The sequence below is a fragment of the Lithohypha guttulata genome (assembly GCF_036872675.1).
Source record: "Lithohypha guttulata strain CCFEE 5908 chromosome Unknown scaffold_4, whole genome shotgun sequence".
NCBI classification, from domain to species: Eukaryota; Fungi; Ascomycota; class Eurotiomycetes; order Chaetothyriales; family Trichomeriaceae; genus Lithohypha; species Lithohypha guttulata.
This window is the reverse complement of record NW_027042753.1, coordinates 3310916-3327136: the sequence shown is the minus strand read 5'-3', so window position 1 is coordinate 3327136 and position 16221 is coordinate 3310916. Positions and strand designations below refer to the sequence as shown.

General features: G+C 50.2%; 6 protein-coding genes across 6 annotated transcripts; 2 read left to right on the top strand and 4 right to left on the bottom strand.

Moving 5' to 3' along the window:
• Positions 1–687: 687 nt before the first annotated feature.
• On the top strand, positions 688–3043 carry LTR64_006369 (uncharacterized protein; the record flags this gene model as incomplete). Its single annotated transcript, XM_064900700.1, has 6 exons — positions 688–837; positions 871–1292; positions 1345–1620; positions 1664–1979; positions 2033–2181; positions 2227–3043. 6 exons carry the CDS (start codon positions 688–690, stop codon positions 3041–3043), a joined length of 2130 nt encoding a protein of 709 aa, XP_064754012.1.
• Positions 3044–3313: 270 nt separating this feature from the next.
• On the bottom strand, positions 3314–4443 carry LTR64_006368 (uncharacterized protein; the record flags this gene model as incomplete). The annotated part of the gene is made up of 3 exons (XM_064900699.1): positions 3314–3983; positions 4033–4198; positions 4251–4443. 3 exons carry the CDS (start codon positions 4441–4443, stop codon positions 3314–3316), a joined length of 1029 nt encoding a protein of 342 aa, XP_064754011.1.
• Positions 4444–4541: 98 nt separating this feature from the next.
• Positions 4542–5058, bottom strand: LTR64_006367 (uncharacterized protein; the record flags this gene model as incomplete). Its single annotated transcript, XM_064900698.1, has 2 exons — positions 4542–4745; positions 4909–5058. The coding sequence occupies 2 exons, from the start codon at positions 5056–5058 to the stop codon at positions 4542–4544; spliced, it is 354 nt and encodes a 117-aa protein (XP_064754010.1).
• A 3930-nt stretch (positions 5059–8988) lies between these two features.
• Positions 8989–9813, top strand: LTR64_006366 (uncharacterized protein; the record flags this gene model as incomplete). Its single annotated transcript, XM_064900697.1, has 1 exon — positions 8989–9813. The coding sequence occupies one exon, from the start codon at positions 8989–8991 to the stop codon at positions 9811–9813; it is 825 nt and encodes a 274-aa protein (XP_064754009.1).
• A 607-nt stretch (positions 9814–10420) lies between these two features.
• CAC2 (Chromatin assembly factor 1 subunit) lies at positions 10421–12687 on the bottom strand (the record flags this gene model as incomplete). Its single annotated transcript, XM_064900696.1, has 2 exons — positions 10421–12159; positions 12228–12687. 2 exons carry the CDS (start codon positions 12685–12687, stop codon positions 10421–10423), a joined length of 2199 nt encoding a protein of 732 aa, XP_064754008.1.
• Positions 12688–13397: 710 nt separating this feature from the next.
• On the bottom strand, positions 13398–15157 carry pzh1 (serine/threonine protein phosphatase Pzh1; the record flags this gene model as incomplete). Its single annotated transcript, XM_064900695.1, has 3 exons — positions 13398–13427; positions 13475–13627; positions 13673–15157. The coding sequence occupies 3 exons, from the start codon at positions 15155–15157 to the stop codon at positions 13398–13400; spliced, it is 1668 nt and encodes a 555-aa protein (XP_064754007.1).
• Positions 15158–16221: the final 1064 nt, after the last annotated feature.

Genomic DNA, 16221 nt, shown 5'->3' with positions numbered 1-16221 from the left:
CTACTGTAGCTTTCCATTGCCACGTGCTGCCAGCGGCTCGGCCAGTGAAAGACATGACGAACAACCTGCGGGAGCCAAGCGATTAGCGCATCGTAGATTGAGCGAGTACGGTCGCCTCGCCTCGCTTCGAGAAACACAGCCATTGAAGCTCATAAGAAGAATTCCTCTTTCATGTTTGATCGCTGGTTGCAGAACTCTGACGCTTGGTATTTCTTGGCCATCTTGCTGCTACTTCAGCGGCAGGAACACAATCACAGCAGTATCAGCCCACTGCTCTTTCCTGTATTGTCGTCATTTGTGCTGACGTCTTTTTCGACCCCTGATTATACAAGGATTCCAAACCACCGTGCCCGCCAGCGTGGGATATGCATCCGTTGCTTCTGCCCATATCAATATCTACGTACCCACTGCTGTTGATGTCATATGCTCACGAATCTCGATTGACAGAAACAATGAGTAACTACTTTGTCATGCTGGTGCTTGACAGATATCTCTCACTTATCGATCGAACATCCACATTTGGAAATCTGGCTGGTATTCCTCTCCTCATAACGACCCAGGTCCATCTATTGAATCACCACGGCTTGGACGCTCGATGAGACCGAGCCTTACATCGTCTCTCAACAGTGAGGTCGCTGCTTGACCAGAAAGAACCACAACTGTTGTCCAAGCGCATTTGATTCCACCATGACCTCTGCCGAGCGGCCTGCCAGTCAGGGCAAGCGACGACATTCGGTTCAGACTCGTCACGACTTCGTTGCTGTAACTTCAGGACAACAGAAACGTCGACAAAGTGTCATCACGCCAGACGAGTCTGATATATCTGTCAACTTTAGCGTGAGTCTGTACTGAAGTTTGCGATTTCGAAAGGCCACCACGGCTGACATCGGTCGTTACACGACACAGGAGCTATGGGCCGGTCTTGCCATTTTCAAGAAGAATGACAAGGAGGTTTCAGTTGGAATAGCAATCCACGATGGAACCTATAGTGTGGACTTCGCGGTTCACCAGGTCTCTGTAGTTGAGGGCGACAACGTTGATGAACACAGCGGTACAATCGAAAATCATGTTATTGGAAGCCTTGCCACCTATCGAAAAGAGCATGTTTGTAAGCTACTAGGCGCAGGTGTGACTGTTGAGCTTGATTCTGCTGCTCCCAAACTATGCTCGCGATTGTGGGCTGAGCTGGATATCGTCCCCGTCGTTTTCAAGAGCACTTCCATACTCGATGACAATACTCCAATTGAGAACGTGGATGAGCTTGCAGACTCGGCAGCACGCAAGTGTTTAGCGTGAGTAAAGGTCTGTAGGTTGCACGTATGGACGAGGCTAACTATTTCCAAGCACCTTTGCACCTACAAAGCAACCACGTATTGCCATCAATCATCACAATGAAGTACAAGTTGATATAGCTGGACAGATCCATCTTGCAACGGCAGAGCAGTATCAAAAATCTGTACGGGAGCCAACATGGAATGCCGTGCAGAAACACATCAAGGCTGTCAAGGACAAGAATCTACGCATCGTCTTCTTCAGTGCCACACCACAAGGTGGTGGTGTCGCCTTGATGCGACATGCACTGTTACGCTTCGTTCGCCAGCAGGGTGTACATATGGAATGGTATGGACTGATGCATGTGTGATATGCCTGCTGACTTAAGTAGGTTTGTGCCAAAACCGAGACCAGATGTCTTCCGTATAACTAAGACTAACCACAATATCTTGCAAGGTGCTGTACCACCTGATGTCCGCGCAACCGATGAACAGCTGTCCAAAATCAGTGATTGGATTACAGAAAATGCAAAAAGGTATTGGCTGCAGGAAAAGGGCCCTTTGAGGCCGCGAACTGAGGGAGGAGCTGATGTGATCATTGTTGACGATCCACAAATGCCGCAACTGATCTCTATCGCCAAAGAGCAGGATGAGCAACGACCAATTCTTTTCCGAAGCCATATCGAGGTTCGAGACGATCTTGTGCAGGTAAGCCGAAGTCTATTGCGCCCAACTTCAACAGACATACTCACTAGTAACAGGACGAAGGAAGTGCTGCCGCTCATGTCTGGAAGTATATGTGGCAGAACGTCCGGAAAGCCGACATGTTCATCAGTCATCCAGTCCGCACCTTCGTTCCTAGCGATGTTCGCCCAGAAACACTCGCTTGGTTGCCAGCGACAACAGACTGGTAAGTCAAGATTCGCCACAACTGGTGCAATACTAACCTCCCTAGGCTCGACGGCCTGAACAAGGACATGCAAGACTGGGACGTCAAGTACTACTTGCACATCCTCCGGCAGCAGTGCCAACAGCAAGGCATGCCACAACTAGCATATCCGAAACGTCCCTACATTACACAGATAGCTCGTTTTGACCCATCCAAGGGCATCCCTGATGTGATCAAGAGCTACGGAAAACTCAGAAAGATGCTCAAGGACTCCGACGTATCTCTCAGCAAAACCCCACAGCTTGTGTTATGCGGCCATTCCTCGATCGACGACCCTGACGGTTCGATGATCTTCGACGAAACCATGTCCTTGATCAAAGACCAGTTCGCCGAATTCCGAGACGACATAATCGTCGCGCGTCTCGGACCAAGTGACCAAATGCTCAACGCCATTATGTCCATGGCGAAAGTCGCCTTGCAGCTGTCGACGCGAGAAGGTTTCGAAGTGAAGGTCTCAGAAGCACTTCACAAGGGCAAGCCGGTCATTGCATCTCAAACTGGTGGAATACCATTGCAAATCGAGCACGGCAAGAGCGGCTATCTTGTGCCTCGGGGTGATCATGATGGTGTCGCGAAGCACTTGTACGATCTTTGCACAGATGATGAGCTGTATCGGCGCATGAGCGACTATGCCAGAACTCATGTGAGCGATGAGGTGCACACTGTGGGGAATGCGTTGTCATGGCTATATCTCGCTTCGGCAGTCTCAGGGACGGAGATGCTGCACCCGAATAAGAGATGGGTCAACGATCTGGCTAGAGAAGCTGCTGAGCAGCCTTATGGCAAGGACGAGCCTCGCCTGCCTCGTCATTTGTCAACCTGAGCATGGCTTGCTAAGCATATTGGGATATTGGCGCCAGTAAACGTATAGAACAAAGACACAGACATAGACATCTGGGAATCAGAACATGCGAGTTTGACAGGCTGAAATTGTTGTCCTTGTGCTAAGCGACAGCTAATATAGAGAATCCTCAGCTGATAGATAGACTGCCAGAGATTACGAGCCAACCCTGGCAGATCGTGATTTATCGCAGATGAACTCGGCCTAAGAGCAGCTCTCGAGGCAGATATGTCGACGGGCCCCCTCGCACTCTTAGACTGTTTTCTGAACATACTCAACAGGCCCCACATAATGATGTCTCGCCTTGAGAACATAGTAGATCGCCCCCAAGATCATCACCGACGAAAACGTCAAACTCGACCAATTCATAGATTGTGGTGTCGGATGAGCCATTGCCGGAAAGAAGCTCATCACCCAGCCCACTGCCAAGAAACATAATGATAGAATGTTGATCGGAAGGCCCAACTTGCCCAGCTGGAAAGAAGAGGGAAGAAGTGGTTGGCCACGGATTCGTCTCAGGGTAACGCAGAAGATCGAGATGAAGTATGAGATTAGCAGTGCGCCCAGGCCGAGAGACAAGATTTGATTGAAGGCCACGGTTGAGCCGATGTTGACCAGGGAGAAGAGGATTGTGAACATTGCGGTGAAGACGACTGCGTTGAGAGGAATCTCGAATCGTGGCTGAACTGTAGCGAACCATCTGTGGAAGGGGACTCCTCCGTCGCGAGCAAAGGCCCAGAGTTGTCGTGATGCCGTTGCCATGTTTGTCATTGCATTTGCGGTTGATGAGACAGTGAGGATTAGCGTCATTGCAGTGGCACCGCCTTTTGATCCAGTTGCGTTGTAGAAGACCTGAATGAAGGGGAAGCCAGTGGGGGTGGCAACGATTTCTTCGAGGTCACCAAGTGTGTAACAGAAGGTCCTATCTCTGGATTAGTGGCGTTAAATGACGGTTATGTACAGGTACATACACTAGCATAGTGAAGCCCAGCACGCCGTTGATTGCTGAGGTCCAGATCATAGCTCGAGGAAGGATCCTGCCTGCATCTTTCAATTCTTCAGCCATGTGCACTGCGGCGTCGGCACCGAGCAGAGAAGTCAAGGGTGTAATGAGGCCCACCAGGACCGACAAACCAGCTGGCGAATTAGATTAGTGATATAGAGTCTGCAAACAAAAAGTTTAGCTTACTCGAATCCCAACCTCCGAGATTATCGAACTTTGTCCAAATTTCGTGTGAGTTACCACGCGGTCCCAACACCCACAGTGGTACCAGAATAGCCACGAAACCACCGAGGTGCAAGCAGAGCACGAGACCTTCGATCAACGGCAGGTGTCGAGCCAGAAAAGTATTGAAGACAAAGACGAAAAGTGCCATGGCCATAGTGAGCAGAGTACCGTGCCATCTTGCGTAGACGTAGGAATCATCATTCAGTATGATAAGACCTTGTATTTGTGTTCCAGCCAGGAAGCATCCAATAGCTACTCCACTTTGCCAACCCAGGGTACAGAGCCAGCCGATGAAGTATGAAAGTACTTTCTGGGCACGGCGAGGTGCAAATTCTGTTGATGTGTGAGCTCAGAAACCCGAATCCGCCTGACCAGTGCGGTACTCACAATGAGGTACGTGTAGATGAGCCCGGCTGTGCCACCATTGAAGAGCCCAAATGCAACGACACAATGTGGCTATCAGTTCGTGGTCCATGATTTCCTAGAAGGTGACTTACGAAAGCATGGTTTGCCACGAGCTCATGAGGATCATTGCGAAGCCCATAATAGAGAGAAACCCAAAATTACGCTTTTCAGGACAAATCAGTCACGATCCTGGCATCGAGTCAAGCATGCTCACCCGTAGCTCCTGTTTCCTGCCCAGACGTCGCATGTGTTCAGCGTCTCTGGAAGTACCGGCCTTTTCCACAACGACGACATCGGCACTAGCAAGCTCTGTGTCGTTGAGTCCATGGTTGGTAATCGTTGTTGACTGTAGCTTGTCGTCCATGGTGGTTCGAAGCCAGGTAGAATCAGGGAAAGCCGATGTGAAGATCAGAAGAAGGGACGGCTTCTACGATCTTTACCTAGAGTTAGTTCTGATCACACATGCGCAGGTATTGCAGGATTGATGAGAAGGATGACTCCGAACTGAAGCTGGAGGCTTTCGACTCGGCTCGTAGTACTAGGCACTTTGAAGTAGCGTGTACATGGTCGCATTGTGCCAAGGCATCTTAGACTGACCAGGACGGGTGGATGCTACAAGGATGTGAAGCAGCTAAAGTCCTGGCGACACATGCTGACCAGCATGTCCTGAAGATCGCTTCTTGTATTAGCATGACTCTATCGAGCGGTGACCAGTCCAGCCCAGTTGACGAAGCGTCGAAAGCAGCTCCTACTCCGTGTGTCAGCACAGATTGATCATAAAGCAATATTCAGCTTTCATACCCACCTTGCGAATGGTCATAACGCACCATGTGTTGATGCTGCCGTGGAGACGTGACAAGAGTGACTATGGACCATGAGCCCGCTTGCCTGATAGGTCAGGGAAGCCGGAGAATTCGACACTTGTTCGAGATACAGGACTTTTGAGATGATCAACGCAGCCAAGCGAGTAGTGAGATGCATTGAGGAGCCTGGATGCCGATGGTGGTGGTGGTTGAAGACAAACCAGAACCTGGTCGCGCCTGACAAGCGCCGCAAGCACCGGGCCGGCGTTCCGGTTCAAGCAGGTTCAACCCCGATTCTCGACTTCAAGTTCGTGCAGACTTGGCGGGACTGCGACGCTGAAACGAACTGATCGTGCAGATTGACAAAGCACGATCGGTGCAAGATCAGACCTGCAACATCAAGGGTGTAATACGCCCGCCATTGTCGCAACCACACAGTACTCTCAGTACTACATGAGAGAAAAATGTATTATATTTTCAGGCAATTCAAAAGACGCTGTCGCACTGCCAGTGATGGAGATATCCCAGCAACGAGCACGCCAACACTGAATGGGTTGAGTCGCGGAACATGCCACCACGATACCTTGCTCCGACTCTGCACCGCACTACCTGGCGCCCCTTGTCTGACCTAAGACTGCATTCACCATGTCCTGCCATACCACAGTCGAAGAAGGCACATCCCATACAGATGCTAGCGGCGCACTAAAACCACTCATCACACGGCCGGACACATTTCCCGGCTCAGACGCGTGATTTGACGTTGCGGTTTTGTTCTGCCTCCCTGCACTTCCCCTGTGAACTTTACAGGATTCTTGGCTCATCAAAATGGCTTCAGAGTTTGACGAGCAGAACAGACACGAAAGACCGGATTCATTCGGGCACAAATCGTACTGATGGAACTGCAAGATTCAGCTAAGAACTCACAGGTTGTTGGCAGTAAAAGGTACTAGCAGGCGCCGCAAGCACCAGCTTCGGACGTATTGGACTTGTTCTTTCTTGCAACTCCTCCCGTGACGTGCTTATGCTAGCGGCCCAGAGCCTGGCTGTCACTACGCCTTCTCGTTACTTGACATCCTTGGTTTCGCAAGCAGATCACCGTGCTTAATGTGCACGAAATCCAATCCTCTAACAACATCGGGAATCTGCCTCGAGGACCATCGCATAGCGCGACTATGGAAGCTCCGAATTTAGGTGGTGATAGATGGTTTGCCATCAGCAAAGACGACCAGAGAGGAAAGGTGCTGGTTGTTGCCATTATCTGTTGTGTCTACTGTCCGATGATACTTGCTCTTCGGACTGTGTCTTCGTTGAAACACCTGGGCATGAATGATTTTCTGGCTGTGGCTGCTACAGTAAGTCGAACACACACCGCAGGCTCTCGATTGCACTAACTGGCTTGCTTAAGTTTACTGGAGTCATTCAGTATGTAATCATATTCGCTGGAGTTGCTCGTGGGCTTGGACAGTCATTTGATGTGGTCAGCTTGTCTGACGGTCGCGCACTTGGGAAGGCACGTACACGATCTCGTTTGCAGGCCACAAGTTGTTACTGACAGTGAAGCAGCTGGTAATAGCTTCCGAGCTTCTCTTCTTCGCGACCCTCGTCCTCACCAAATGCTCAATCGTGGCTCTTTTTCGGAGACTGTTCAGCATCGACATGGAGAGGCATCTCATACTCTGCGATGTGGTGTCAGGCATGTGTGTCGCATGGGGACTGGGTGTAATATTGACAGCCACAGTCAACTGTGGTCCGCTCGCACAGGTTGGCTACGAAAGGCCTTTCTGCTCGAACCTGGTGTGTCCACCTTCTCCGTACTTACATATCTCAGCATCTGCTTACATATGTCAGAGCGGAAGATTCACTGGCATAGCAATCACAGACGCGGCCAGTGAGATCCTGATCTTCATTCTGTCTGTAGTTGTGGTGATACCACTGCAGATGGCCGTTGCGCGGAAAGTTACAGTCGTTCTCTCTTTCTTACCAAGGCTTGTGTAGGTCGACTCCCAATCCCTCAAACAGCTTGCTAACCTCCGTACAGCATTATCGTCCTAATTGCCTTACACGCGCAGTCCGTTCAACGGCAGGTCACCTCTTCAAGCCCGGGTACGAACCTCACCAATGCAGTTGTATATCGACAGGTTCAGCTCATCTATAGCATTATCACCGCAACACTACCAGGTATAAACCGCAGCCTGCGGTTATTCAACACATCGATAGGCAATAGCTGGTGGCAGACAACCTTGACGTCAAGCAATGGGAATCACACAGGAACAAATTCGAAGCGCTCGCTTACAGGAAGAGAGGGGATCCCATTGGACACCATTGGTAAGAGTCGCACGCGTGGTACTGCGTCAGCCATCAAGACAAGGTCAAGCGACTCGAAGCCGATCAAACTGAGACCAGACCTGAGCGAGTACAACATCACGACTTTCGATGCGAGATCAGGTCATTCTCATGACAGCACGGACAGCGAGGCTAGGATAATCAGAAAGTAATCACAATGGCTTATTGAATATAGCGAGTCTGCAAAGACACCATGAAAAATGTAGTGCATCAACTCTTTCCTGATGCAGAGGACTTTGCCATAGAGGCGACTGCAAGCAGCTAAAGTCGTTCCTATGCCATGCTGGTCCAGATGATTACACGTTGGTACCAACATACCACACAATGAACGGAGGATTTTGTCCCGACGTGCCATTCCTCGAAGAGCCTTGCTCGCACTTCTGGTATACTCGAGCGAGAATTGTCCACAGAAGAGCATGAAGCACTTAACCTTTCGCTAAACGCTCGGCAGGAAGGAGACACGGCAAGTAATCCACTTAGCCACATGCCACTCAGGCTTGCGTTGATGTCGCACTAGCGCGGACTAGGATGGTGTAAGTGGCCCCGCTTCGAGGTTCAGGCACAACAGGCTCGCTTGCTGAAAGTCCTTGGGATGTCATACACAAGACTCCGGCGACCGTCGTTTGCAACACGAAATTCGCGCAGTCGATCAGGTTCGAGTCGCTAGACCGTACTAGTAGTACTTTCTGTCGAGATGTCCCGCTACTCCATTTTCGTGGCGCCGTGGTCTATGAAGGCGGCCGCGCGTGGACATCGCCCGTCTTGCATCGCGAATAAATTTGCTATCGATCAAGTGGTCAAAAACACACTTGGGACTACACACAGTAGTAGGAAGAGCTTCTACAGGAAACACTACCGCAGAGGTTGCTGTGGTCGAACCAGCTTTACGAAATCTCGATTGTATCTGACCGAGACTTTCGGCAGTCACGACGCGTACACCTCGCGCATTCTTGCTCGCCAGTATCTTCGAACCAAGCATTACATGAGACCAATCCTGACTCAGCATTGACGATCCGTGAATATTTGCTTTTATTTTGCTTTGATGATGAAGATTTCTGCCCTTGCCGAGCTCGAGTATCCAGTATTAACCACTCTTTCACGTTGTCCCTGATATTTCCCATCAGCGGCTTCCATAGCCTCTTGATGAGATGCCCCTACGTCTCGCAACACACAAAGACCTGCCTGCTATAGTTCATGTCTTCACCCAGGCTTTCTATGATGAGGAGCTCAATGACTACTTCTTTCCTTACCGCAAGCAATATCCTGATGATTACATCCGGGCCTACTACCATGTACTCCTCGAGAGGTGGTGGGGCTACACAAATTTATTCGTCGTGAGCTACGACACGCCAGAGTCTGGGTCAACTCTGCCCAATGATGAAGTGCTCACAGGTCCCAACGGACAAAAAATCACAGGCGTCGCACAATGGTCGAGAGTCGGCCTAGGCAGCGAAAAGCTCTGGGGCATAGGAGGCTGGTGGGATCTCAGGAGATACATCCAACCACTCGTCTCGCTCGCCCTCCGCATCCATAGAGCTCTCATACCAAACCGTGCCGCACGCATGCCTACCACAGAAGACCCTCGACCAATGCAGAAGTGGTTGTTTGGATCTACCGTATACCCATTCATACAGCAGTACTTCAGCTGCCGTCCAGACCATTGGTCGCTGGAACTCCTTGGTGTCTTACCTATCTATCACGGTCGTGGAATTGCTACGAAACTCGTGCAAGAAGGGTTGGACCGTGCCAGAGAGGAGCAATTACCCTCCGTTGTGATAATGGCAGCTGGACTGGAGGATTTCTATCGACGTCTTGGATTTGTTGATTTCGTTGGGTACGCGTATGAGCCTGACCTGACGGAAACGAAGGTGGACGAGGACGGCAAAGAGAGGCAGATTATCAAAGAAGTGAATCCTCTGAGGAGAAGAGGTATCGGAGGGGGAGGCATTGCGTGGACCGAAAGCAATAGCTGATCAGAAAATAGAAGAACGAATGAGTGTCTAAGAGACGAATGCGAATGAGTGTGTACCACTCTCTCAGCACTAATGATAAAGGCTGCACAAGGCAGGATCGGTTTCGAGTGACATTCGGCATCCTGCGGTCAGTCGCTTTGTCTGAAGGACCTGCAGCATTCCACCAGGTCCAATCTCCTGATTGCGTCGGCAGTAGTCTATACACGAGATAAACCGGCGTTTCCGCACGCTAGAGACCATAAGTCTTCGCTTCTGGGAGTCAAGGATGATGGATTCTCACGACTACTAGGAAGGTCTGTTATCTTTGCCACATTTCGAGATGACAGCAGAAGCCTGTTTTCATTGTTGCTATGTGCTTTTCCCTAATTGGATTTCTGCAGCAAATAGTACATGACTACGGTACGATGAGAACTTTCATCGATCCATACGTAGATGAAAATCAGAGTACGAAAGACGCTCAATTTCAACAAACTCTTCAGGTATTTACCTCTGAGGAACCCCTCCATTAACTCCGTGGTTTAAAACAAGAATATCCTCGCCGATACGAGACGAATTCCGAGCCTCTGAGAGCACCTTGAAACATCGATGGAAGAATCGCTCAGACTAATCACACTTTTCTGACGTCCTGTCCTGGGTCGGCCGTCCCCGCCGAGGATTGAGATTCCGTCCTTGGACGTGCCTCCGGCACCAATGTCGGTGCTATCCTCCTCTTCTTAGGCTGGTTCCCATCTTCTCTTTCGCTTTCGCTCGCCGGTTCTACGTCTCTCTTGCCAAGTACACTTCCGCTGATAGAAGATGCAGCACTGCGATGCCCTGGCTGCTGGATTCCTACTCCCATTGGTGTGTGTGGAGGCGTTGTCATCGATGGCACAGCAACTCCAGGTATCGAACTCAGGATTGGTGTAGGCATATTCCCAGGTGGGTTGTACACGGACGTCATTGTCGCAACAGACGACTGCGAATTTGATCTTGCAGGGCTTCCTGGCCTCATCTGAAAACTGGTTGATGAGGGTGCAGGAGAAGGTGCTGCAAGTACTGGGAAAGCAGGAGACACTTTTGCAAGCCCTGGTGACGCTAGTGTTGGCGTAGTCATAGGTGTTTCCTTGCCAGCTGTGGGTGCCAATAATGTTGTTGACACATTTGGATGTGGATGCTTGTACGTGGGATGTTCTCCAGTGTAGACGGATCCAAGCTCTCCAGGAGCAAAAGATAAGGTCGAGCAGAAGCCATCACTCGAGGACATTAGCAACGTTAATCCATCGTTCGACCACGCCAGGTCTGTGAATGTAGCATAGTGCAGATTGCTCACGACACAAAGTGGAATGGTCTGCTGCGTATCGTAGAGGAGAACTGCATCTTGTGTGGCTACAGCGTAGACCATGCGGTAGGGCAAGGCAAAAGCCGGAGGTGGACCACTGTTTTCAGTTTCGCCAGGTTTGGGTGATGATGTAGGTCTACTTATCTCACTCCGTACTGAATCGGAGTGCATAAGCGGAGGAGGTTCCATGAAAGATGTAGAAGGATGAGACGGGATAACAGCCTCGGGAAGTGGGAGTATTGCTTCGCTTTGTGAGGAAGTATCAATGGTGATCTGTTGGGTTGGTTTGACATGGTTTCGGAGGGCATAGAAGATGGGTGAGCATCTTACAGCAACCGATGGCTTTTTGTGACCTGGCAGATGAGCCACTGGTGGTTTATTGAACCCAGCTCTTGTATAAATATAGACAGTATTTGTGGTATCTTCACTGGGTCTGCCAAGGTCGCCAGGCAAATGATGGAGTGATTTGTATTGACCGGAGGGGGTAAAGAGCAGACTGCCGTCCGAGGAAAAGGTCAGCCTGCGGAAAAAGGATGTCAATGTTTCGTTGTGGTACATGTTGGTATTTCGAACGGCAACGCCCATAGCTGCATTCAAGCTTGGTGAATTGATTTCTTGTCTGACTGCAGGTAAGGGTAGTGAAGGCGCAGGCGAAGCAGATCGACGGAGAGCAGGCGATGACCCAAACGACGATCGTCTACTGGACGCTGTGAGAGGGGGATCCATAGGCAGAGGTGTGGTCATTGGGGTTCCTGGGTTGGATGGCGCTGGTGAGGCTATGGCTAGGCCTGCAGCACTTGCGGTTGAGGAATGCCTGTGCGTGGTAGGATCTACAGGAGCAGGACTCTGTGTTGATATTCTTCGACCAGGCAAATCCATCTTGTTAAATTTCCCATGTGTTGACAGCGTACAGCTTCCGTCTTTTAGTTTCAAAGCATATATATGGACTGTTCGATCCGATGATTGTGTTGCAACGAACTCGTTCAGCGGATCCCAAGCTACGCCCTGAATGTAGTGGTTGTGCTCAGCTATTGCTCGGATAGTATTACCTGAGTATGTCTTAGTTAAGTCCGCCGCAGCTCTGGACGAAGCTTACCGGAGTGTGAGTCGATGATTCTGGCAGTATTGTCCATGGCGCCCGTGATAAAATATCTACCGTCTGGCGACCAGGCAAGATCATATATTTCAGCTCCTGTGTTTGTCCGGCAAGTTGTTTTGATCCGCCAATGCTCTTTGTCATCTGCATGATCCTCACCCATGCCCAGCATGGGTGCATCAGATGGGGTCCACAGAATCACATTCCCGTCGTCGCCGGCAGAAGCAAGCATTTCACCTTTTGGACAGAACCTGGCGACATTGACTGTTTGTGTATGTCGAACCAGCGTCGACAGGAACGAGACTTTGGCATCTTCCCCGTCTCTTTCGAGCTTCCATAACCGAATATTGTTATCTGCTCCAGCTGTCGCTAATCTACCTTTCCCGTGAGGATCGAAGTGAACGGAATAGATGGGTAGGCTATCTTCATGCCAGGAAATCAAAAGAGGTGCAGCCTTCATATTGTAGGCATTCTAGAGGTCCAGCAATTGGGGTAGGGAGAAATCTTATAGCAAGATGTACGGGTAAGGTTAATCAGAGATCACATTATGAGCAAGGAAAGCACGACCGGCCGCTGGACAATTGCATGCATGACCAAGGCACGCCAGAAGCACGTTGGAAGGGGAGAACGGCCCCTCAGACGCGTCGACAGATGGCAGCTCTCTCATTGGTCGCGCAGACACGTCCAACACACCACTAGCCTGTTTCCGTGCCTCGACCACGTTTCAAATCCGGCCAAGTAGATGGAAGAAGAAACAGGCAGGTCAAGCTGTATTCCTTCGTTCTCGTCAGCCATTAACAATTTCGAGTCCTCTTCATGCTCCGAAACACTTGTGACATTCATTTAGGTATAGCTTTAGGCGCTGTTTAGCTCATCCGTGCCTCTTTTCGCCTCATTCAACGTGCTACTCTTACAGTGAAGGTGTAACGCGTCCAAGCGCGTCAACAAGCTTAACGTTGTGTTGCTCTCAAAATCGCCTTGACCAAGTCTGAACTCACTGACTTGAGGTGTTCAGGAAAGAAATGCGCGTGATCTCATTGACCAATCCCAACCCCGATGAAACAACCCTTGCCGTGTATGTTTAAGATGTCTGCGTTTCGCCGATAGCATAAGTACACCGTCTTGAGAACACCGTCTGGAGAGAAGGAGTTGAGAGTGAGGTGAAGACGACTAGAAGCTTTGTGCTGATGGTTGAGCAGGCTGATGTATGTTAGTAAAAGTTTCAACTTTCCGGCAATTCAACTTACAGGGCTGTTGATCATACTGTTCCTCTGATTTCGGCCCTTCTTGATGTGGTTCTTCAATGCACTTGAGTCGAGAGGTTTGAGCAGCTCGAAACTGCATAGCAGATTCGAGGATACAGACATGACAGCACCCCAGTTGTCAAATTCACCGCAGTACTGAGTTCGTTAGTGGATATCTCATCTCGGTATCGTAGAACTTACATTTGGAGCGGAAAAGACAGTTACCAGCAAACGATCGTTGAAAAACTCATAGCCATCCTCGACCACCATGTGCGCTCGACAGACAAGATCAAAGTCGTGACGAGCGAGAAAATCAATAATCACCTTCTTGCCAAAACAATAGCTGACGCCTCTTTCGTTGCTCTCCCAATCCTGCTCCATGTCTGCTGGATCACTCCAGAGCAGATCGTTCAGTAGCCCATAATCCGGTACATCTGTGGGTCGCGCAATATTCCTGATGTCATCCATGTGTGACAAGCTTGGTGACAAGCCTCCATGCACACAGAAGATCTTGTCGGCAACAATGCTTGCGATGGGCATGCAGTTGAAAGTATCGATGAAGCTTTTCCAAACCTTGATGTTACACCTGCGCTTGCACTCGTCGTAGAATCCATAGACACGCGTAACATTGGCACACTCATGATTTCCTCGCAGCAGAAAGAAGTTTTCGGGATATTTCAACTTGTAACAAAATAGAAGCAGTATTGTTTCCAAGGACTGCTTACCTCTGTCAACATAGTCCCCCAAAAACAGGTAATTAGATTCTGGTGGGAAGCCGCACATCTCAAACAGTCTTATCAGGTCATTATATTGACCATGGATATCGCCGACAATTTTGACCGGAGCGTTGAGCTCGATGAGAGCAGGCTGCGACATGAATACCTCTCGAGCTTTGGAGCAGACAGCAGTGATTTCTGCATTCTTCAAGCAGACCGCTTTGGTAACCTTGGTCGAGTAGCCCGAGTCCAAAAGGCGAGAGATCATGTCATCTAGATCCGGCTCTGACAGATCCTGAATTGCCATGCTGCCACCTGGCGAGGCACCTGGCAAATCTGCCAGTCGGGCTCGTAGGGAGGATCTGGTATCAGAGGCACGCGGAATGACCTGACCTTCTCGTTTGATTAAAATACTTTCGCCAGCCTTCTGAGTGGCGGAGTGGTGATGCGCCATATGTGGTCCCTCGTCAGACACGGCTCCAACCTCGCCAGTTCTCTTCGCCCTGTTCACGTCTTTGTGGCCTTGACCAATGGTCTTACCTCTGGTAGGTGAGGGAGGACGTACTGGAGTCTGAGTCCCTGGTGAGGGAGCCTCGTCGTCATCGTCGAACACAGACGTTGGACTTGCAGCAGAAGTGGACGACTCTTTGGAAGTAACACGATTAACCTTGGAATTGACTGAGCCCGAACGATTGGATCGAATGGAGCCTGTATCTCCACCATCAAGACTTGTGCCGTCCAGATTCGACAAGGCAGAAGCCGAAGCTCGTGGGCTGACTGGGTCCTTGTCATCGCTTGACTTCATTTTTCTACGCACAGAATTGCGGAGACTCTTGCCCTTGCTTTCTTGAGTATCGCTCTTCGAGAAGGAAGGATACTGTTTGAGGCCATCGGGTACGAGGTTTGAGGTCGATCCATTGTTTGTAGGCGTGCGAGCTCCATCGCTGCCTTTTGACTGACCCTGACCCATTTGCAGGTAATTGGCGCAGCGCTTGAGACCAGGCAAATACTTCTGTTAACTCAGGTCGGGTGGGGCTAGGGCGGTTTTAGCAGTGAGAACAGCAGAAGCTTAGAGGACTTCGTTTTGGCGGTTGGAAGCGGTCAACTTTGAAGCGAGCACGATGGCTGTGCTCGGTGCCGGATTTTATCGTAGATAAGGAAAATACGCAGGTCGTAGGTCGACGATTCTACGTGTAGGATAGCAAGAACGACGAGTCGGGAACATAGGAAGGGTATGGGGGTGCTCGGTCGACTATAAAGAGCGACTGACTCCTGCGCTCTTACTCCGTCACGTAAGAGCAGGAAACATATATCGATAAAAGACGTGTAGATTTAAATGTTGATCTCGGATGTGCAAGTTATTCTGGCGCAGTCTTGATCATTGGGAGGATGACGAAAATGCCTGGTGGATGGTGGATCTGGTGCAGACTGAAGAAAGCGGTGGAGGCTGCTTACCGCAGGCTAGGGCCGACTCAGCCTAGAAGCTACCCCTTACTGAGACGTCGAATTCCTACACACGTTTCTCAGGTTATCAGCGTGGGTTTTCTTAAGAATGGCTCAAAGCACTAGTGGTCGCGATAAAAGAATGATGGATGATTATTTCTGAGGCAGCAGGCGACTTTCAACGACAAAGCCCATTGAGTGATCTGATAGCGCGAACGCCCAGGAAAGCTGTGGCAGGTGGCGGTGCTTGGCAGGACAACGAAACCCAGTAAAAGCGGCCCAAGCAGGCCTGGAGCAGGCTTGGGATGTCTTGCCGACCCTTCAGTTCACCGGCACTCGCTTCCTTTCCTCTCCTTCTGCCTGAATTGTTCTTGTCCCCCTCCTTTGCAGCACCTCTTGGAAGGCTTGTTCGCGTCGAATCAGGCAATCGCAGCTGGTATTTATATGACAGCTCGTTTGCGTCTTTCGAATAGATTTCAGCAGAATCCAGGTTCATTGGATCACACCTGCGGTTCTGGTACCAGTACTTCCCTAGGTCCTCGTTCCTATACGGGATGTGTTGTGCTATGTTTCAACCAAAAATTGCACGTG